Consider the following 21,729-nt stretch of genomic DNA (forward strand, 5'->3'; position numbering starts at 1 on the left):
CGTGTGAGAGGGGACCCCTCCCACAGCTGGAGGAAAGGAGCCCCTTGTTTCCTAGAAGAGTGAGGAGGGGAGGAAAGGGTACGGACAGGTATTGTGGAGCCCCCTCCCCCTCCCACCGCCGCTAATCCACGGAGCTTGTCATACCCTTTCTGGTTCTACCATGTTTCTCTAAAAACACACAGGTGTAACCACCTCTTCAGGCTTCTGTTTCCTTACTGAGGCTCCCGCATCCCAGACAACTTACATTAAATAAATCTGTGTGCTTTTCTCTTGTTCATCTGGCTTTTGTTGCATGGCTCCCAGCTGAGAATGCAGACAAGTATGTTAAACAAAATTCAACTGCATACATTTTAAAGATCGTACTGGCTTTGTTCAATGACTTATGAATTAGATGGCATTGCCTCTGGCAGGAGCTCTGAGGAACTGTACAGAGGACAAGACTTTCACAGGCAGAAGGGGCAGGAACAGGAAGTCACGCTGGGCTGAAAAGTGAGGTGGTTGTTGAGAGGTAATTTCCCTGTTGGGGAAGCAGGGGTCCATCAGGCCAGTGTGACCTCACTGGTATCGACCAGGCAATTCCTGATTCCCTGGTTTAAGATCCTATTTCGGGGAGAGTCTGAAGCAGTAATTAAGTGAAGTTTGGTGATGTGGAGCTCAGCATCAGTGACTCCATTTTGAGAATGTCATCTTGTTTTTCACAAATATACAGCAAAAGAAAAGATGCTTTTTCCTCCCTCACATATTCAAGAATTTAAGTGTTTAACACTGGTATGCATTAAAGATTTCTCCTCAAATCATGTATTGTACTGACATCTCTAATTCATCCCATTGGGATTCTGATAATTACTTGGCTTTGTATTTACAGAATGGCTTAAAATTTCAATGGCTGCAAAAAACAAGAAAGGTAGAAATAGCAACGGAGATCATTAGAAATTGTAGTGTTGCTGTTACTGAACCAGGTGTTTGAACTCTTTATTTTTAATTTTTTAAATAGATTCTGCTCCTTTAAAAAATATATTTATGTACTTATTTATTTTGGCTGTGCTGGGCCCTTGTTGCTGGTGAGCTGTCTCCAGTTTTGTGCGTAGGGGCTGCTCTTCACCGTGGTGCACAGGCTTCTCGTTGCGGCGGCTTCTCTTGTGCGGCGCAGGCGCTCGGCCTCTGCAGTCGCGGCACACGGGCTCAGTTGTTGGTGCAGGCTTAGTTGCCCCATGGTATGTGGGTCTTCCCGGACCAGGGATTGAACCGGCATCCCCTGCATTGGCAGGCGAATTCTTGATCACTGGACCACCAGGGAAGCCCCTTGGACTCTATTTTAATCAACAGGTTAATTCTCTGAAGTCCGACTAAGTCACCCAAGGTGGGAGTCTCAGGCCACATGCGCTGTGCTCGCATTTCAAGCCTCACGTGCTGGATTTGAGCCCAGCAGAGACGCATACAAGAGGCTGGACAGACAAAACCACATGAAACACAGACCCCTTTAAACTCACTGATCAAGCCTTAACATGTAGCAGCAACAGACACTATTACAGACAGGAACAGAAAGATGAGGTCACCGTGCGTTGTCCCTGGAGGACTCTATGCAGCCCTGCTCCTCTCTTACATGCCCCTCCTACCAGCAGGAGCTGGGGACAGAAAAGCACTGGGGGGTCATGAAAATGTGACCCCACAGGGAGTGTCCAGAGTGAGAGGGACAGCAGTGTGGGTGTGAGAACCAAGGGAGGGGAGGAGGGACAGAAAAGACAGAGAGAGGTTGCCATTTCGACCCAGGCCGTGGGTGTCTATTCAAGCTCCAGTCCCTTCCCTTCCAGAAAGGGCTGAAACCCTGTCCATTGCCCCCTGGGATGATGGAGCCTGGACACCAGCCAGTTACATGTCTCCTGCCTGTCTGTCCCTCGTCAGGTGACCGCTGCTGGCCAGAGGGAGCAGCTGTCACGCCTGAGAGAAGCTGTAGCTGCCTGTCCTCCACCCCCTTGGAAGAAGAGGACAGGAGAAGGAGATGAGAGAGGTCAGGAGAGGGCTGGGACAAAGGGGAGAGAAGCTGTGCCTGAGCACAGGTGCTGAGGCCCTGGGGTGAGGAAGCAGATTTACCGAACGGGAGAAGCTGAAGCAAGGGGTCCCGGCCGCTCAGGGAAGCTTGTTCGATGGTCCCGGAGGTGCCTGCATCCTCTCCCAGGGAAGAGGCAAAGGCCCCACGGACAGCCCACGAGGGTGGTCGCCAAGTATAGCACTGACCCGAGTCCTTGGACTCTTTGATCAACAGAAATCGATGAGGCCAGATGAGAAATTCAGGTGAGGATTATTGGAGCTCCTGCCACTTGCGCAGTGGGAACAAGCACCAGGTGGCTTTGCGGCTCTTAGGGGCGGGCTGGGCCCTTAACCAGGTCGGGTGGGGCCGGGGTCAGCTTGGGCGGTCTGCCCGCCCCCTGGGTGGGGCAGTGCGCAGAGATCTGCCTCAGCGCTTCGCTTTACCTTCCGAGCCTCAGCCCTGGTGGTTGGTTTGTGGCCTTCCGCAGCTCATTGTTCATGATTGCCCCCACGTGTGCCCTCGTGTATGTCCAGGTGCAAGCGCTCTGGTAAACAGTCCCGGGTCCCAGCCTGTCTCATTACTATAAAATAACAACAAAAGGGGAAAATCTGGAGGATGAATAAACCTAAGACTGAATTTTCCCTGGTTATCAAAGGGAAGAGCTCTTTTCGCCCCCTCCCTTAAGACTTTTCCTGGAGAAAATTCATATTTGTAAATTCTTCCTCTGTCCTGTTAATAGGTATGCAAATGTTTTTAAAGGCTAAATAAGCTTTTTGCCTGCATGCTCAGTTGCTTCAGTCGTGTCTGACTCTTTGTGACCCCACGGACTGTAGCCCACCAGGCTCCTCTGTCCATGGGATTCTCCAGGCAAGAAGACTGGAGTGGGTAGCCATTTCCTCCTCCGGGGATCTTCCCCACCCAAGGACTGACCCTGTGCCTCTTGTGTCTCCTTCGTTGGCAGGTGGATTCTTTACCACTCAGCCACCTGGGAAGCCCAAAATAAGCTTTTTACCAGAATTAAAACTCAAGAGATTTTTCTTCCCAGAAAGGCCACCTCTTTTCAATGTCTACATAAAGGGACTGCTGTAATAAAATCCACAGAAGGGACAGCGTTTATTCCTCATGCTTGAGAAGTTGAAAGTCCAAGATCCTGGGGCCAGCGGACACGCTGTTGCAGCTGGGGAGGGCCCACTTCCTGGAGCATAGTCGGCTGGGCCCTCACACGTGGAAGGGGCTGGGGGCTGTGCCAGGTCTGTTCATATCTGACAAGGACACTAACCCCATACACGAGGGCTGCACCCTCAAGACCTAATCCCTCCCAAAAGCCTCACCTGCTGATACCACACACTGGGCACAAGAGTTTCAGAGTATGACCTGGGGGCTCGGGGGTGGGAGGAGGGGGCCCAAGGACACAGCTTCCCTCCCTCTGTGGCCAGCTTCAGCACCAGGAGGCTCCAGAAGCAGGCACCACAGGCTAAGTCCCCAGCCAGATCTCTACCCTGACGCTTGTCACCCGAGGAATGTGGAAATCAGTTACCTTCACCAGAGAGAAAGGTTAGAACCAACCAGGCTGCGAGGTCTCGACACAGTCCCTGGGCTCTTGTGAACTACAGAACTAGTGTTGGAAGCACTGGGCTTGGAGCCCAGAGGCCTGATCGCAGGATCTGGGTTGGGATAGGGAGTGATGTGGGCTTACCTGAGCAACGAATTTGGCATCAGAGATCGTGTGTTCGAGGCCCAGCTCATCTCTGACTAGTTTTCTCAATGGAGACGCGTCATTTCTCTGAACTTCTGATAAAATCGGGCCCTCGATGTCCTCAATGCCCCAGGTGGGTCCCAGGCTCTGGGGAGATGCTTTAAGAGCTGTAAGACACAAGGCAAATGTGGCTCAATGTGATCCATCTGGCCTCTGCAGAGTGCTCACCTGGCCCACCGGGCAGTCTCCCTTCTGTCCAGAGAGCAGGGGGGCAGTGCACTGCAGTTCCTTGCAGCCCCAGGGGAGGGGGCTTCCAGCTAGACTGCTCCCTCCCTTCCTGACTCCTTGGAGACTCCCCCACATCCTGAGCCTGCCAGCCCCAAAGCCTGCGAGGCTCTGTAAGCCTGTGTGTCCACTGGATGACAAGGGAACAACCCAGGGAGATGCTTCCAGAAACTGTCCTCGACAAACACACACGGTCTGAGCCCTGCCTTCACCTCTGGCCCCAACCCCAGAAGTTCCAGAGTCACCCCAGCCCTCCATCTCCATCCATCCCAGGCCGGGCATTGGGATTTCTCTGACTTCTGCTGTGGAGCTGGGTCCCAGACCACGCCCTTCTGTCTGTCTCCAGACACTGCTTCCGAGAGCTGGTCCCGACACCTCAATTTCAGCACAGCTGACCCTAAAGGAATCTCCCAGTTCGGCAGGGGGACACCAGCTAGGGGTCAGGAGTTTGGAGGCTCTCCTGCCATCAGCCACCAGGGCAGCGTCAGCTGAGATGTCCCCTCTCTGGGTTTGCTGCAAAGGACAGGGTTCCAACGCAGACTCAGTTGCTGTCCTGCTGAGTGCAGGCTGGGCAGAGCCAGGGCAGCAGATGCTCGCCAGGTGCTGGCCTGCAGAGAGGTCCTGGCTCCTCCTGCCTCCGGCTCCAGCAGTCACTCCCCGTCCACCTCCACCCTTGGATGGAAACCAAGTGACTACCTTCCCCAGGGCCAGCGAGGTGGGAGAGACGATCGGAGCGGGATCCAGTCCTAGTGGGCGGACAAGCCCTTGGCCCCCAGGTCTCTGGATTTTGGCCCCTCTTCCTGTCTGCAGGTCCCCATCATGGAGCGCCTGGGCTCACTGCCCAGTCCCCAAAGCCCCGTGGAGGCTGAGCTCTGGAGCTGCTTCAATGATTTACCGGGACGCTGACACTCAAGCACACACGTTTTATTTTTTGTAGGATGCACCCATTAATCCTTCGCAGTTTAATACCCTAGAAGCCTCCTCGTGGGGCTCTCCTGTCCTCGGGCTTGTCGTGGGGCTGCATTCAGGTCTCCTGCCACCGGGCCCGAGGGGTCTGCCCCAGGGTCAGGGGGCGGTGTGGTCCATGGACCTGTCCCCCCAGGACTTTTCTAGAATCTGCGATGAGGGCTGTTGGTGTAATTCAGCAACTACTGGAGTTTTTCTTTGGCTCTGACGCGTTGCTGGGACGGCATTCCATAGAGAACGTGGGCACTGACCGGGCTGGACAAAGGACATGACCACAAGGGACACGTAAGGGGCCCTGCTCTCAGGGAGCGTACAGGCTCCCTGGGGCTGCCAGAGGAGGGGCAGCCCCCGTCCTGCTGGGGTAACTTTGGGAGGAGTGTCCGCTCTGGGGTTAGGCCACTGTGTGCCGCCTGGGGTGGGGGCACCCATCCCATTCTCAGCCCCTCTTCGGGGCTCCTGATCCTGATCACCAGGAGCCCTCATCCTGGGGCTGCTTCCGTCTCTGAAGGGGAGGCTTCAGAATGGCGCCCGCCCAGCCCTGCTGCAGTCCCAGGAAAGAAGCCAGTGTGGAGAGGGTGGGTCACGCTCTTGGTGGGAGACCCTGGGCCTGTTCATCTAGGAAGAGAGGCAGGTCTGGGACTGTCTGGGACAGAAACAGCCCAAGGCTTTGTTCAGGCCCCTCCTGGCCCTGGGCCCTCTCGCTTTCTTGGTGACTGCGATTCTGTCACCACCCAGATGGGCCGTTCACCCAGGATAGTGTGGTACACGGGGGCCCTCGGATCAGCACCCCCAGCCCTCTCCCACATCCGCCCCTCCCCCCAGCATCCAGCCCTGGAGCATCCAGGCGGGGGTCACTCCTCCTGCAGCAGGGGTTCCCGGTCCCCCTCCTGCACCCTCTCGTCTTCCTCCTTCTCCATGCAGCCCACCGTGGCCGCCAGCCCGGCACCCACACCTCCCCCGACCACGGCCGCCCCCGTGGCCCCCACCGCGGCTCCCGCAGCCACCATCCCGGCCTCTGCGGCCAGCGCCGCTGCTGCCATGCCTGCGCCCACCACGCCCCCTGCCAGGCCCATGAGCCCCGCGCCCACTGCGCCGCCGACGGCAGCCAGGTGGCCACAGAAGCGCACGGTGTAGGAGTCCATGAAGGCCTTGGCCTCGGCCTGCAGCTCGGCCTCCAGGGCCTCTAAAGTCTGCTCCCTCCCGGTGCACAGCAAGGTTGCCCCGTGCCGGGCCAGCAGCGTGTCCTTCTGGGCTGACAGGAGGTTCCGCATGGTGTCCGGCAGTACCCGGAGCGCAGAGAATATGCGCTTGGTGGCTGCGTCCTGTGATAGAGGAGGAAGAAGGGGCCTGACCCGGAGCCAAGTGTCTCCCACCAGACCCTCGCCTGGGCTCCTCCTACACAATGCCTGGCTCCTCTCCTACAGGACGCCCAGGCTCCCAGCAGGCCAGGCTCACCTGCTGCCGCACGTACTCCTCAAACTCCTTCTTGGCAGCTTCCACCGTCCGTAGGTCGTGCAGCTGGGCGGCCATCTGTCCAGGGGGAAAACCCGGCTGCCTCCCTCCTTTGCCCCTGTCCCCTGCTGGTTGCCCGGCTTCACCCAGAGGAGTCCGGCCCACCTCCCCCACTCCCACGTCCTCCCCTTGGCCCCGTACCTCATCCGGGGAGGCGCAGCTGGGCCCTGTCCTGCCCATCCAGCCCGAGAGGTTCTGTAGAGACAGCGGTGGGGAGTCAGGGGGTGCAGGGGCACCAGGTGTCCGGGGCTCCAGGGGGCTTTCACACCTTGACCTCCTGAGCCAGCTGCTGCCCCGTGAGCAGGCGTCGGTCCCCCCGGGCTGCGGGGCGCCCCTCGCTCCAGTAGCCTGGGCAGCGGCTCTTGGCATGCTGGGGGGCTGCACTCAGCACATCAGCCACGTAGGCGCGCAGGCGGCCGGCATCGTCATCTGTGTCTGAGGAAGAGATCCCTCATGCAGAGGAGCCCGGAGCAGGACCGGCTTTAGGAGGAGAGAGGGTATCAGGCTGGGCACCCAGAAGAAGGCAGGCCAGGGAGTCCCTGCTCCAGGGACACTCACCGCCTGAGCTTCCATGGCCTCGGCTCGCCCACCGCCGTCCAGGAGCCGGCAGGAGGTAGCAGCGGGCTCTCCTCCCTTGGAGCAGCCCCTGGACCTTGGGGTACTTGCCGGACGATTTCTAAAGGAGGGGGAAAAAATAAATAAAGGAGGGGGAGCACTCTGAGCTAGCTCCCCATACCTGCCCCATTTTCCCGGCCCTCCGTCCCCTCCCTCACCTGGATGACATCGCCCACGTGACCCTGCCAAGCCTTGCTGGGGTGGGAGGAGTCACGAACTAAGAGGTCCAGGTGCTGGAAGAGAAGGGGTGCTGACAGCAGCAGCTGGGGCGTCGGGGTCTGGGCTCCAAGTCCAGAGACGGGCTCTCACCTGGATTGGCACCATGCCATAGTGTCTGCCCATCACCTCGGCCACGTGGACAAACGTCTGGGGACGGGGCACAGAGGTCACAACTGGACCACTCCAAAGATGTGCCTCCCAGCCCCTGGAGGACACCCTCCCAACTCCCAGCCCAGGACCCTCCGGCCTCTCCTCAGCCCCCAGCCCACAGCCCTGCTCCAGGTCACGAAACCCTGGGGCAGAGCCCGGCAGCACTCGATTCCAGCTGCCCAGTCCCCTGCCTCACAGTCAACACAGGGACAGAGAGCAGCCCCAGGCCAGCCATCCCCTCACCTCCAGGTGCTCCAGGTCTGTGTCCTTCAGCTCCTGAGAGGCCGTGAGGATCTGCAACCAAGGAGAACAAGGTGCAGGAGGGGCTGTGATGACAAGGAGATGCTGGGAGGACTCCGGCAAGGAAGGATCCTCAGGTGGACTGTGGGGCTCAGGATGTGGGAGGGATCAGCCGGGGAGGAGAACCCCTTGCACCCTGCAGTGGGGCAGGACTGGCCTGACCTTGGTGGGGTGGAGGGCAGGCCCAAGAATGGTCCACAGACCTTCAGCTGCCCCAGGAACCTTCAACCGAACTTTAGGACAAACCATATTCCCACCTTCCCTAAGGTCATCCCCTCGCAGGGGTGCCTCCAGAACCTGCTCTGGGGCCAAGGTGACCTTCCTTGGTGGGACCAGCCTGGGCTAAGATGGTCCTGGGAAGGTGGAGAGGGCCTTGAGGAGCTAGCAGGGCCTCACCTGGTAGGAGCTCAGCATGGAGGTGAGGGCGCACAGCCGGGTCCTTGTTTCCCTGCTCAGCTCCGGGCTCATGACGTCCCCCGTGTCCACCAGGAACACGGCCACCTGCGTGGAGTGCCAGCTGTGGGTCAGCCTGCCAGGCGCCTCCCCAACCCTGCCCCTTCCCACCCCGCATTCTCATCCTGGCCCCCAAAGCTTTCCTGCCCATCACCTTCTCTGCTCCCCAGCCCCCGCACTGCCCGAATCGGCCTGGACCCCTCCGTCCCTTCACCCCTCACCTTCCTCCCCTCCTTCCCCAGCAGGAAAGGGTGGCTCCACATCCAGATGCCCCTAGAGAGGCCGTTGGCTCCCCACCTAAATCCCTGCCCGGAGCCCGCGCTCCTCGGCCAGCTGCCCTCGCCGGACGCCTAAGGAACAGAGAAGCAGAGCAGCTTTGGACCATCCGGCCCTGCTCCCTTCGCCAAGCCCGGCTGGGACCCTGGTCCTGTCCCCCAGTCCTCGCCCGGCCCCGCGCTCACCAGGCCGGGCAGGCCCTGGAGCAGGTGGTTGAGGAGGAAGGTCTTCCCTGAGTGTGGCCCCCCCAGGACGGCGAGGAGGCAGACCGGGGTGTCCCTGGCCAGCGGGTGCTTCAGGCAGCGGTTGATGGCGCCCATTCGCAGGATGAGGCCCCCCGAGGCGTTGATCCGCACCAGCAGCAGCGGCTCAGCCCGCACAGCGCAGGTCTCCTGGGCCCAGAGACGAGGTTCCCTGAGCACCAGGCTGGAGCGTGTCTACCCCGAACTCCGCTCCCTCCGTCGCCCCGCCCCATAGCCACGCCCTCCGTCGCCCCGCCCCCTCCGTCGCCCCGGCCCAGGCCGGCATGCTCACCTCCATGGCCCCGCCCCCTCCTCCGCCCCGCCCCCTCCTTCCAGGTCCATGCCGGCACCTGCAGCGCGGCGGCGGGCAGCGGCCTCTGCGGCAGGAGCCTCATCCTCTCCCCCAGGCCCCGCAGGCCCTTCCTCCGCTTGCAGGTCTTGCGGCACTCGGGGCAGCAGGGCGGCCCGCAGCCAGGCACGCGGTGGGTGCTGAAGCACCGCGGGCAGAAGTCGTGGCCACAGTCCAGCGAGATGGGCTCACGCGGCCTCTCCAGGCAGATGGAGCAGGCGGGCGGCTCGCGGGGCGCCGTGGGCCGGGACCCCAGCCCCAGCTCCAGCTTGGGGAACGGCGTATGGGACCTGGGGGCGGCGGTGGGGGGAGGGGTGCGGGGACCCCAGACAGTGGTGAGAGGGGCCCCCGAAACGAGGAACCCTGGATGGAGCCGTCGCGGGTAAGTTCCCGCCCGGGTCTGGCCTGTTTCTAATCCTCCAGGAAGGGAGGCAGGGGCGGGCAGACAAGATGGTGCCGGCGTCTGGCACAGATGCCAAGGAAATACACCCCCACGGCCTCCTGCTTCGAGGGGAGGGGTCCCTCCAGGGGTCACCTACCCCTACCCCCTCCCTGCAGTGGCTTCAACACGCTGGGCCTGTGGACATAAGGGGGCTCCCGCAGCGGGGCAGATGGCTCTCAGAAGATTCCAGCACTGAGCTGGCACCGACTTCCTGAGGCACCCACCTGATTTCCCGTCCTTCCCTCCACAGCCCACCAGGGCCAGCCTCGTGTTGCCCGCCCTGGGACAGGCCTCCGTGCTCCCAGCCAGCCCACCCACATGGCCCCCACCCGCCGCCAGGCCTTCCACTTACCAACTGTTGCTGCTGTTCCCCATGAAGCTCCGTTTTCTCTCCTTGGAGAAAATTGGGGACAGAAAACCCAAAAAATGTTATTTAGAAGAGAATCCAGAGTTCTATCTTCATCCTGGGTTTTAGGTGCCCCCATCCCCTCTCTGGAGACCCATCCCCACAAGGGGGCCCCTTCCCAGCAACCCCCCACACACTTCCTCCCCAGATCTCAGGACCAAGACCTTGCCTGTTTGCCAAGCCGGTGACAAAAGGAAATGACTGACAAGGCGGACCTCGGCATGGGAGGCTGGCGGGGGCAAGAGTCCCAGAGCAGAGAACAGGCCCGAGAGACCTTGCCGGCGCTGAGGATGGCTCTTCTCCTGGAAGCGCTGGTGGGGCTGTGGCAGGTGGAGGCTGGTGAGGGGGAGGGTGGTCTCCCCGGAGGAGACGACTGGGCAGGGCTGGGAAATGGATGTGACAGTCGGGAAAGAGGAGGCTGCCTCTGGACTCACCCCAGGGGGAGGAGACAGGACTGCGGGAACCAGGGCTCCGGAGGAGGGAGGGATGAGAGAGCTGAGCCCAGAATCCCTGGCAGAGGCTGGGATGCAGGCGAGCTAGCGAGGTGGTGAGTCGCCATGGAGACGAGGGAAAGATAAGGACAGGGCGGGGGAGGGTGGAGGGAGAACGAAACCATATGGGTGCGTGGCAGACACAGAACTAGGCTGGCACTGCCCCTGCTGGCCCAGCAGGTCTCTTCCAGGGCCGCAGGCAGGGGGTACAGAATACAGAAGTGTGGGAACCGGGAAAGCACATGGCGGGCACTGACCCAGAGCCCCAGATGGTCTCCTTCCTCCCGTGGATGGTCGTGGTGCTGGGCATCTGCTGGGGCCCATGATGCTACCCACAACATGTGGCCTACAAGACCCTCCCCCACGGTAGTGCCTCCCCCAGGGTCATCCCTTCCCTAGGGTCGTCCCAGCTATGCCTTCCTCAGCCCCCTGGGCTGCTCTGACATTGGCTCTTTGTCCCGTGGTGTCTTCCTCTTCCACAGAGTTATCCCTGGACCCTCTAGCTGCCTATTGACTGGGCCCCTCCCACTCACCCTGCAGTACACAGCCAGCCCAGACCCCTGAGCACAGCTGACCCCAGGCTGCTCAAATACCTGCCACAGCTCCATTAGATTGGAATCCAAAGTTCCTGGGCTGCACCCGAGGGTCTGAACCTCCCTGAGCAGCCCTCCCTCCTCCACCTCCGACCTCCACCCAGTGTTCCCTGTGGCTATAGCGGGCCGCCAGGCTCCTCTGTGTGTTAGTCACTCAGTCGTGTCTGTTTGTGACCCTGTGGACTGTAGCCCACCAGGCTCCTCTGTCCATGGGATTCTCCAGGCAAGAATACTGGAGTGGGTTGTTGTGCCCTCCTCTAAGGGATCTTCTCAACCCAGGGATTGAATCCAGGTCTCTAGGGGCACCAAGCAAAGGCAGGGCACTCGGATCTGCATTCCTGGGGAGTCTGGGCCAGCAAAGGGGTGGGGGTGGAAGGACATTTCTCACAGGGAGTGAGAGGTGGAGGAGAGGCCAGGAGTGGGGCGTGCAGGACCCTCTGCAGCCTAGCCCTCAGTCCTGTCCCCAGGGCCCTCTCTGGCCCAGGAGGCCATTGTCTAGCCAGTGGCCTCTGGGTACTGTCCAGTGGGTGAGCCCAGACTCAGCTGCCTTCGTGGCTGGGACCCTCCCAAACCCGGAGGGACAGCAGGATGTGCTGAGTACCCACCCCCACCCCCCAGGGCCACCAGTCCCCTCCCATCAAGGCGACCCCCGCCCTGTCCTAAGACAACAGAGCAGAACAATCATCCCACACCTGCTTAGCAACTTAGGGTCACACCGTGTCACCAAGAGCTGCCTCCCCCGGTCCCCACAGCACAGAGGGCCTGGTGTCTAAACAGGGAACCCAAGGCTGGGCGAGCAGGATGGCCATGCAGTGCGGGTCCAGAGGGCGGCCTCGGCCCCCCAACCCCAGGTCTGTGCTGGCCTGTCGCCGCCTCCCCCCAACCCATGCTAGAGGGTTTACACAGACAGAGAGCCCCAGCAACCACCCCCCAGCCCAGGCCCAGGCTGGCTCAGACACCCTCAGAGAGCTTCCCCGTCTGTCCTTTCCCCTCTTTGTTCTCAAATCTTTAGGAAGTGCCTCTTCTGTACCAATCATGGAGTTTGCTGCCAGGGCTACAAGAGACAGATGGGGTCCTTACCCAGGGGAGCTCAAAGGCTGTGTTCCAACCCAGGACAGGCCTCCACCCTGAGCACAGACACCGAAACCTAGGAGACTGTGGGACTGGGGAAGCCCCGCAGCCAGACCTGCAGCTGCTGAGGCTCAGTCTTGTGGGATGGGTGGACGTTAACCCCTCTCTGTGAAAGGCGCTGGGTGGGGTGGGCGTTGCAGTCACAGGGAGCAGCCTGTGTCAAGGCCAGGCTGGGGCAGTGCTGGGGAGTGCGGTCCACAGAGCACAGACCTGGGGAGGACATGGGGCAGCTTTTAGACTTTAATGACGTGACGGTGGGAACCTAAAGGAGTTGAAGCAGGAGGCATGTGACGAGATCTGTGTCCCTGAACCCACGCAGAGAGACTACAGGAGACCTGGTGGCTAAACCAGGCCTGAGACCTGTCCCCTAGGGACTGCGTCCAGAGTGCCACCAAGTTTTGCTACAGCAGGCAGTGCTGTGCCAGGGGCTCCTGCCCTGACACCACCGCCGACCTGGTGGGGATCTTCACCTGCATAGAGGTCAACTCACACGCTGATCTTTGCCAACTTCAGCCACAATGAAGGGCGGTTCCAGGCACGTCTGACTTGCTCTGGAGTTTTGAGGTTAATGGTCTGCCATGTCACCAAAAACAAACTTTTTTTTCTAATTAAAAGGGGAGATTAAAGCATCCTAAGTGTCCAGTCATAGATAAATAAATAGTTGATGATTTAAAACTAGACGCTTCAGCCGCAGGGTGGCGTGGGCAGAGCTGTTGTTGACGCTAGGCACCCAGGGGTCTGTTTTGGGCTGAGTCCATTTCCAATTAGAATCCCATCTGTTCTTGCTTCTTTTGGACAACAGACACAGGTGGTCCCTGCTGTGTGTCAGCAGCCGGGCAGCCCACCGGAAAGGCCCTGGCGGTCAGGCTGAGCACACTGGGCTCTGTCCCCTGAAACAAAGGGCATGAGGACAAGAGTGGAGATTTTGTGGAGCACTTGGAAACTTCTGGGCAGTGGTGTGGTCAGTCAGAAGTGGGGCTCAGCAGCCAATCTGGTGGGGTGGGAGAGGGCAAGGGGCCATGGACACTGGAGCCACTTCTTAACACTCACAGCCCCACTTTGCGGACAGGGAAGCAGAGATTCAGAGTCACATGACCTCCTCACAGAGACTTGGGGCGGCCCACCTGGGGGTCAGGAAGGGGTAGAAAAGCCACAGTCCCAGCACAAGGGACAGGAAGGGGACCTTCATGGGCAGGACGCCCAGGCCAGGGCACTGACTGACTACTGTGGGGACTGGAGGTGACAGTGGTGACGCTCAAAGGCCCCCTGAGGTTTACACTGGCTAGCGGGGGGCCATCAGCAACCAAGGAACCTGCGCCATCACGCACCAATTTCCCTGAACCCGAGCCCATGCCCAGCTCCAGGCCCCTCCCCTGAAATCCCCCATTTGGACTCCTAGCCGCCCACCAGGTCTGGAGCATCCAGGCAGTCGGCCAGGATGCTGAGGATGCGGCCAGCTGGCCCTGAGGAGCAGACACCCTGCCACAGTCTCCACTCAGCTGGGCCTGACCCCCCAGACCCCTCCAAGGTGAGAGGCAGCAGCTCGCAGCTGGACAGCCAGCCAGCCAGACTGATTGGGGCCGGGCCCCCTGCAGGCTCAGCCTCTACATCTGGACCTCCACTGGCCATCTGGTGGCCAAGGCCACCCCCAGATGGACCGGACCAGCTGGAAGGCCCTGGCAGCACCCAGGCCTTGGTTCAAATGCCAACCCTGCCCAGCTTGCCAGCCTGGTCACTCCCCTCCCTGCAGCTCAGCTTCCTGACAGTAAAGCTAAAGATAATGATCTCCCCCCTGCTGGGTTATTGCGAGAGCCTGGCATGCAGCTGGTGCTCAATAAATGCCAGCTGGGCTCACCTCACCTCACTGTGCCAGCATCTCCCCACTGTTTGCCCCCTGCCTGGTCTCTCAGCCCCCTCCCCGTCCAGGGGGCCTGACCCCTCCTCTTGTCAAATAAGAATCCGAGAGGTTCCTACAGAGGCAGGACCTGAGGGCGTGAAGACCATGCCCCACAGACAGAGCCCTGTTTCAGCTAGTTTGTTACTCTGATGAGATGGTCACAGGCATTTACTCGCTCCTAAGGTAGGCTGCCATCCCATGGATGGCATCACCGATTCAATGGACATGAGTTTGAGCAAGCTCCAGGAATTAGTGATGGACAGGGAAGCCTGGCAGAGAAGGCAGTGGCACCCCACTCCTGTACTCTTGCCTGGAAAATCCCATGGATAGAGGAGCCTGGTAGGCTGCAGTCCATGGAGTCGCTGAGTCAGACACGACTGAGCGACTGAACCGAACTGAACTGAAGGTAGGCTGAGTCCTTTCAACGATAGAAACTCAGTTCTCCCAGATTTCCTCCAAAGGTGGAATCATTGCTCCACTTTACAGATGAGGAAACTGAGGCTCTACAGATGCTCACAGCCACGCCTGCCTTCTGCTAACCTCACTCCCTCACACACACATACACATACATAGACACACACATGTACACACACACTCCTTCCTCTCTCAACCCCTCCCCACCCTGTAGCCTAGACCTGGGGAGAGCAGAGCGGCCATAACAGCCAGGTGCTCAGCAATCCACCACACAGCCTGTTTGTTAATGAAATCTAGTGTGGAGTGAGGTTAGGTAACAGGAAGTGACCAGCTGACCCCAGAGGTCAGGGAGGATGGTGTCCAAACGCTGGAATCTGCTTCTGCTTTCTGATGATGAATCTGGTGGCAGGAAGAGCAGGAGCCCCACCCCGATCGGAGCAGCTGGTCCCAGAGGACATTCTGGGGCCAGAGGCGGGGAGGCGGTCAGCTGACAGGCCTGAGAAGGCTGGGGAGCCATCCCCAGGGCCCAGGCCAGCCCTGCCCATCCACAGCGGCCACCAGGAACAGACTGCAGGCTGACAGCTCCTGCCCCACCCGCTCCACCGGTATTATGCATATGTGCTAACTCACTTTAGTGTGTGTCTGACTTTTTGCAACCCCATGGACTGTAGTCCACCAGGCTCCTCTGCCCATGGGATTCTGCAGGCAAGGACACCAGAGTGGGTTGCCATTTCCCTCTCCAGGGATCTTCCTGACCAGGAATCAAATCTGCATCTCTTATGTCTCTTTCTTTGGCAGGCAGGTTCTTTACCACTAGCCCACCTGGGAAGCCCTACGCCCTGCCAGCCCGAATGTAAATCAAAACGAGTCCTTCAGGAATAAGGGATCCTGCTGGGCCACTTCCAGGTGGCCAGGGGCTCATGTCCATGGAGATGGGCCCACGGTGCTCCATGTACGTCACACTGCATCACAGTCTTGTTGAGCAACTCCCACTCACAGGGAGATGGAGCAGGTGTGCCTTGTCCCATTCCTGTGTGAAGTACGACAAAATGCCCGGACACCAGGCAGAGTGTTCAGGACAAGACTGACTCTAAAGGAGACAAGACTCTAAAGGAGAGAGAAGGGGAGGGCTGAGGCACTGGGGCCTCGGGACCTGAGGAGCCACATGGAGGCGGGTGCCCTGGATTCTCCTTCTGCCTCACTGTTCTGGACCTGATGCTGGACAAGGGGCAGCCCACAAAGGCTAACAGGCAGACCAAAAAAGTCCCAATAAACTCCTTGCACCCCCACTCTAACTGAGAAATCAGGAGAGGGACAGCCTTGCAAGATGGGAAACTTTTAGACAGTAAACACTCCAGCCAAATACCACGAAGAGATACAGCCCCAGCCTAGCCGCCCCAGCCGGCACCAGGGGGGACGAGATGCCCCCTCACCTGGCCGTGTCAGAGGAGGCCGGAGGGAGCCTGGACTTTTCTCCCAGCTGGGGACACCCGCTCTCCTGACCCCACAGCACTGTGGAAGCCACCTGGGGAGTCAGAATCCTGAGCCTGTCTGGTGGTCACAGCCCCTCCTGGGGCACTGGTTGGGGTGGCAGAGTAAGGAGCCTGGACGCCCACCTGCCTCAGCATCCTGAGGCTTTACCCCATCCCTTGCCAGAGGGGTGTCAGAGAAAGCCACGAGACAGGGGCCAACAGGATCCAGTGTCTCAAGGCATCGTGTGATGAGGTGTCCCACTGTTCAGGATTCAGCACCAAGTGGCCATCAACAGGCCAGAGGGCAGACCCTGCAGTCCTGGAAACGTCCTGCATGATGACTGCATCCATGGTATCATCCGGGTTGTGATGCTGAGGGACAAACGTACGACATGTGCCCACTGGGGAAACGGAACGACATATGCCCACTGGGGAAACAGGACAAGGTACCAGGGCTCAGAATCTCCCCTGTGGTCCAGTGGCTGAGACTCTGCACTCCCAGTGCAGGGGGCTGGGTTCCATCCCTGGTCAGGGAACCAGATCCCACATGCCACAACTAAAGATTCCATGTGCCTCAACTAAAAACAATGTCCTGCATTCTGCAACCAAGAGTTCACAGGTCACCGCGAGAAAAGATCCCAACACTGCAAGGATGAGGCAAGACTCTGCATCTGCAACTAAGACCAGGCACAGCCAAAAAAAAGGTGGGGAAGGGGAGAAAAAGATGCCTGGGCACTCTATCAATTTACACAACTGCATGGAAACCTACCATGACCTCAAGACCAAAAGTCTAGTTAAAAATAAAATAACAATCTAGAAGAAAGGTGTCCCTTCCTGCTTAAAATGGGACACCGGCTTTCTGTTGCCTGTAGGATAGCCTGACACTCCCTCCCCACGAGGCCTGCCCATCTAAAGTCCCCCCACTACAGCTCCCCAGCCCTCCCCTCCTCCAGCCCCTCACTCACTCCCCCCAAGCTCAGGGCCTCCTTGCCTGCATCTCACCCGAAGCAAGCATGGCCCAGATAGGCCCCTGGGCCCCACTGCACTCCTGCCGCCGTCCAGCCTCTGTGTTCAGTCTTGAGAAGCCGCAGTCACAGGCTCTGCAAACTCCATCCCACTCCCTGGAAAAGCAGGGCACAGAGTGCAAATAACACACTACTGTGAAAACGCTTCCCATCGTTCAGATCCCTGGAAAGGCCCCAGACACCCACAGGGGACCCCAGATGACACTCTGAGAAGCACTACATGGAACTATTTTAAAAATACTTTTGTATTGAGCAGAACACCGGATGCTTAAGAATATGTATAGAATTATTCCATTTATAGGAGGTTCAGGAACAGACAAAGCCACTGCAAGTTGAGAGCAGTGACAATGGTGTCTCCCTCGGGCTGGGGAGTGGGAGACATAGACGTGACCTTCTGGGCCGGAAACCTGTCTCTTGACCTACAGGTAGTGACACAGTGGTTCACCCAGTACAAGCTGCACCCCTGCCCGCACCATCGCTGACCTCGATAAAAGGAAAACCATTAACATCGCGCTCTTCCACCTTCGACTTGGCTTCAGCTTCATTAGAACTGCCGGGACGTGCCTCCTATCAGTTCACAAGGATCGGAGGCCACCTGTGGGGGCCCCAGCCTCCCAAGGGCACGCCTGCTCTCCATAAGAGCCAAGATCACCCTGGTGCAGCCAGGGAAGACCCCAGAGTTCATGGGACACTCACTGGCAAGGCCACTGCTGTATCAGGGAGACCCAGTCCCTGGGGCACCAGCAGGACCAGGGGACACAGCTGTTCCCCACCCCCAGCCTTGCTTGCTTCCACCAGGTCTGGGCATGTTTGACCAGGGACTTTTCTTCCCCCAGTGAGTCTGTCTTTTTGACTCAGGACCAGCTCTCTTTGCAGGAAAAAGAACAAGAACGGGCTCTTAGTTCTGCCTCGGGCAGGAAGGAGACTTGGAGTAACCACGGGGAGACAATTAGGCACGGGCCTTGGCATTCTCCACGGCCCTCCCTTCCCACTGTTTACAATTGCACAAGCCAAAGTCCGTCCTGTGTCTGCGAGGCCCTGAAGGACCCTGCCCCGCCTCCTCTGAGCCTCTCCTGTGTCCTCGCTTGTCCTTTCTGCCTGGCCAGTCGGCTGGCACCCCAGCCCTCAAATGCAAAGGTGCCTCCTACCCCAGGGCCTTTGCACATGTCACTCCATTGCTCACACCTCTCTTTACTGGAATGTCTGCACTGCTCCCTCCCTGCCCCTGCAGTCTTTATTCCAGGGGTCCGGACAATCAGCCCCTTCCCCATCACCTGTCAATAAGGCTCACTGGAGCCCAGCCATCTCGTGCATGTCCAGGGATGGCCAAGGTGGCAGAGCTGAAGATTCAAGTCTGAGACCATAGGGCTCCTGAAGCCTGAGCTATTTCACATCTGGCCATTTATAGAAAAAGCTGCTCACCCAGTCTCAGTCCCTCAGAACCTTCTCACTGCTCACTGAGGCTTCCTGCCCCAAACTTGAACTCTATGAGACTCCCTGCCTTCAATCACTGATGTGGGCAGGCCATCCACTGGGTCTGCTCCTGGGTGTATCCTGGTCACCTCAGCATGGCAGCATGCCAGGCTCCAGAGATGGATGCTGAGAACGTGGGTGTCTGTCTGCATCCCCTAAACTGCTCATATCGTGAGTGCCCTGTGGTGACTGGCGTGGCACAGGCACCCCATAAACACTGAGGGACGCAAGGATGAGGGGATGTGTGTGCCGTGGGCACATGTGCATATTTGTGCTTGTTCAGAGCTGGCGGTGGTGAGAAGAACACTCGCCGGAAGCAGAATTCTGTGCCACTCGGTCTTCCTGGTCAGGTGGAATGACCCTTGGCCACACTCTTCACTCTGGGGCTCTTACTAAATCATCTCCAGGAAGGACATGAAGTGCGGGGCGCTTTGCAGCCCACAAAGCCACACCACCCTTGTTCCAGCCTACCGGGCTCCCCGTGCTGCATGCACCCCCCCAGCACCTGCAACCTCCTCAGGGCGCTGGGCCCCCAAACCCAGGCTTCTTCTCTGCAGCAGGGGCCAGCGCCTGGGCAGACAGCTGCTCACCCCCAGCATCAGCACCTCAAGTTGGCTCCCTGGCTGTGGGGGTGGGCGGGGTGGGGAGGGTGCCACAGGACGACTAAGTGGAGCAGAGAGGACTCTCAGGGCAGGAAGACTCTTGTGTGTGTGTGTGTGTGTGTGTCGGCATGTGATGCAGGCCGCACAGTGCCAGGCATGACCCCTCATGTTAGCTGTGGGCTCCGAGTGATGCTGAGCTGAGGGCGTGGGTCTGGTGGGGCTGTTGTTGCGGAGCTGTGCTTGTGTCGGGGCGGGGGTGTGGGAAATCTCTGTACCTTCCTCTCAGTGAACCAAAAAGTGCTCTAAAAAATAAAGTCTTTTTTTAAAGGAACAATTATTGAACTGCAAACCTAGAGTTGATGGATTTTACGATGTGTAAATTATACCCCCACAGTTGAGCAGGGCCCGATGGGGTCTTCCTGGAAAAGACTGCCCCCAACCATGGCCTCCGCCTGCCTCTTGTTTATAGGATAACTTTAGCCTCCTAGGTCTTCCTTGAATTCCAAAGAATAAGTTTCATCAGAGAAGTGAGTAAATGCACAAACAATGGGAAGAAGACAAGTAAGACAAAATAATAATAGTTTAGCCATAGAACAAAGCCCAGGATCTTCAGTTCCACCTCAGGGAACTGGACTGGATCATGCAGTCTGAACCACGGCCTCTGAGTGCTGCAGAGACTGGACCCCTACCAGGTGGGAAGAGTGTACTGCACACGGCCCACCGGCACGTGGATCCCAGCCTGGTGGGACCCAGAGGTGGATGACTGACATTCTGCAAACACCAGGCTGTCCCTTCACTGCCAGCCAATCAGAGAGCGGCGCACAAGCTCATCACACACCCGGTGACCCCCTCCTGCACCCTGTGTTTAAATACCCTCCCCCAGGGTTCCCCCATCCCACCTGTCATCACGCTCTCCCCTCTGGCTCCAGGACTGCTGAGGCTGTGTGTCTGTCCTCTGCTGCCGGCACAGGGGTGATGGGCTGGCCTGTGTCCTCAAATGTCACCTGCTGAAGCCCTGACCCCACGGTGGGCCTGATGTGATCTGATGTGACACTCCACAGTGCCTGTGGGGCCCCAGGGCCCCACCCCTTCCCCATCAGCCTCCCTCCCAGTGCAGGTGCAGCCTCTGGGGAGGGGCCTGGGGTCAGCGGCTCAGCAAGACCCTCCTTCCTTACAGCAGGCAGCCCCTCACTCAGCCGGGGCTGGGGGACACACACCCAGTCTTCTCCAGCTCAAGCAAAAGGAGCAGTGGCCTCCTGCGGGAGACGAGGGACCTCATCTTCAGCTGTGGTCCCGGATGCTCTGCAGGCTGCCAGGCTTTCAGGACAAAATCAGCATCAGACCTGTATCATCCAGGATCTGGCAGGGAACAAAGGCAGACTCAGCTGCTCTGCTTTGTAGAGAATTTCACGAAGGGACTGTCACCGGGCTGTGGGCCTTAAGGAAGGCACCTGGGACCACCCTGGGCTGCAGGGATAAAGGGAGGAGGCAGGTCGTCAGGGCCAGTTGGGGTGCTGTCTTGGGGTGGAGAGGGGACACAGCCATTGCCAAACTGAGGTCCTGGCAGGGTGGGCCTGGGAGCACCTCTCCCCCCCACGCCCTGCTGGTGCCTGCTAAGGGCCACATTCTGCCAGCATCTGGGCCCACGGGGCCAGAGCAGGACAGACAGGTGGAGTACAGTGAGCAGGTGACCCATGCAAGGCCTGTGGGGTGGGGGCCGCAGCAGGCGGGGTGGGGGCCGCAGCAGATAGGCCTGTCCAGTGGGCCCACTGCCCCCATCCTGTCACCCCGAGTTCTCCCGCCTCCTGGCAATGCTGGTCAGAGATGCCCCTCACTCACAGCAAGGGGACTTCCTCAGACTCATAACCAGAATAAACCAAGCAGCAGGGGACTGAGATCCAAGCTCAGGGCTGGCAGCCCAGGCAGAGCTGTCGTGACTTAGCACCTCACCTGCAAAGTTACTGCTGCCCAGCCAGTGACCCAGGAGCAGGCCTGCTGGGGGTGACTGGCACTCCAAGAATGGATTCCCCCACCCTAGCTTAAATCAACACCTCCCACAGTGGGTCCCAGGGCAGCAGATTAGATCTGCAAAACCAACCAACCATTTCAGGCAGGGGCCCCCCCAAACCCAGGAAGACATGTCCATGCTGGGTGGCCAATAAACACGCCCACTAATGTGTCTCTTCAGGACATCCAAGGGTTTCCATCAGACACCACCTTCAGAGGAGTGCATGGGGCCAGACTTCTGTCCCTGAAGAGTGCATCTAAACCCCACCACACCCAACAAGCAGAGGGCCTGCTTTGCTGACCCACGTGAAGGTTTTAAGAAAAAATTAACAGGCAAAACACAATAGGGACCACCTCAGTCCTTAATTACTTGTCTTTCCTCTTCTGTTTTTGGTGTGCATGTTCTGGGTTTCTTCGGGGGCAGGGGGTGGGGCCTAGGCTTATTAGCTGTACTCAGCAGAAGTCTTTGATGCTAGAATTAGGACATGTTTATTAGTATTTTTTTTAATTTTACATTTTATTAGTTTTGAAGACTGATTGTCCATTATTTTCCTTGCTGTAGCCTGCCTGTGCTAAAATTAGCTGAAAGGATAGATGTCTTAGGATTAGATTCAGCTGTGTGTAACAGGAAAGAGCCCAAAGAGGCTTAAACTAGATAGAAGTTCCTTTCTCTGCGGCCTGAAA

At 58.7% G+C, this 21,729-nt stretch overlaps 1 protein-coding gene across 4 annotated transcripts; it reads right to left on the reverse strand.

The window, feature by feature from the left end:
• Positions 1 to 1,263: 1,263 nt before the first annotated feature.
• On the reverse strand, positions 1,264 to 10,502 carry RNF112 (ring finger protein 112). Of its 4 annotated transcripts, XR_003506801.1 has the most exons (17): positions 10,375 to 10,500; positions 10,110 to 10,260; positions 9,887 to 9,927; positions 9,094 to 9,382; positions 8,687 to 8,893; positions 8,447 to 8,575; positions 8,169 to 8,273; positions 7,716 to 7,766; positions 7,413 to 7,469; positions 7,262 to 7,336; positions 7,047 to 7,164; positions 6,757 to 6,923; positions 6,630 to 6,683; positions 6,432 to 6,506; positions 4,980 to 6,298; positions 3,726 to 3,892; positions 1,264 to 2,609 (listed from the first exon to the last, which is right to left on the reverse strand). XR_003506801.1 is itself a non-coding variant. In XM_027518150.1 (15 exons), the coding sequence occupies exons 1-15, from the start codon at positions 10,497 to 10,499 to the stop codon at positions 5,828 to 5,830; spliced, it is 2,109 nt and encodes a 702-aa protein (XP_027373951.1). In that variant the 5' UTR covers positions 10,500 to 10,501; the 3' UTR covers positions 4,914 to 5,827. The 4 variants fall into 4 exon arrangements, 3 of the variants coding, with proteins under 3 accessions (XP_027373951.1, XP_027373950.1, XP_027373952.1); XM_027518150.1 differs by lacking the exons at positions 1,264 to 2,609; positions 3,726 to 3,892 and having other exon boundaries at positions 4,914 to 6,298; positions 6,757 to 6,917; positions 10,375 to 10,501; XM_027518149.1 differs by lacking the exons at positions 1,264 to 2,609; positions 3,726 to 3,892 and having other exon boundaries at positions 4,914 to 6,298.
• Positions 10,503 to 21,729: the final 11,227 nt, after the last annotated feature.

The sequence above is a fragment of the Bos indicus x Bos taurus genome, chromosome 19 (genome assembly GCF_003369695.1).
Source record: "Bos indicus x Bos taurus breed Angus x Brahman F1 hybrid chromosome 19, Bos_hybrid_MaternalHap_v2.0, whole genome shotgun sequence".
Lineage (NCBI taxonomy): Eukaryota > Metazoa > Chordata > Mammalia > Artiodactyla > Bovidae > Bos > Bos indicus x Bos taurus.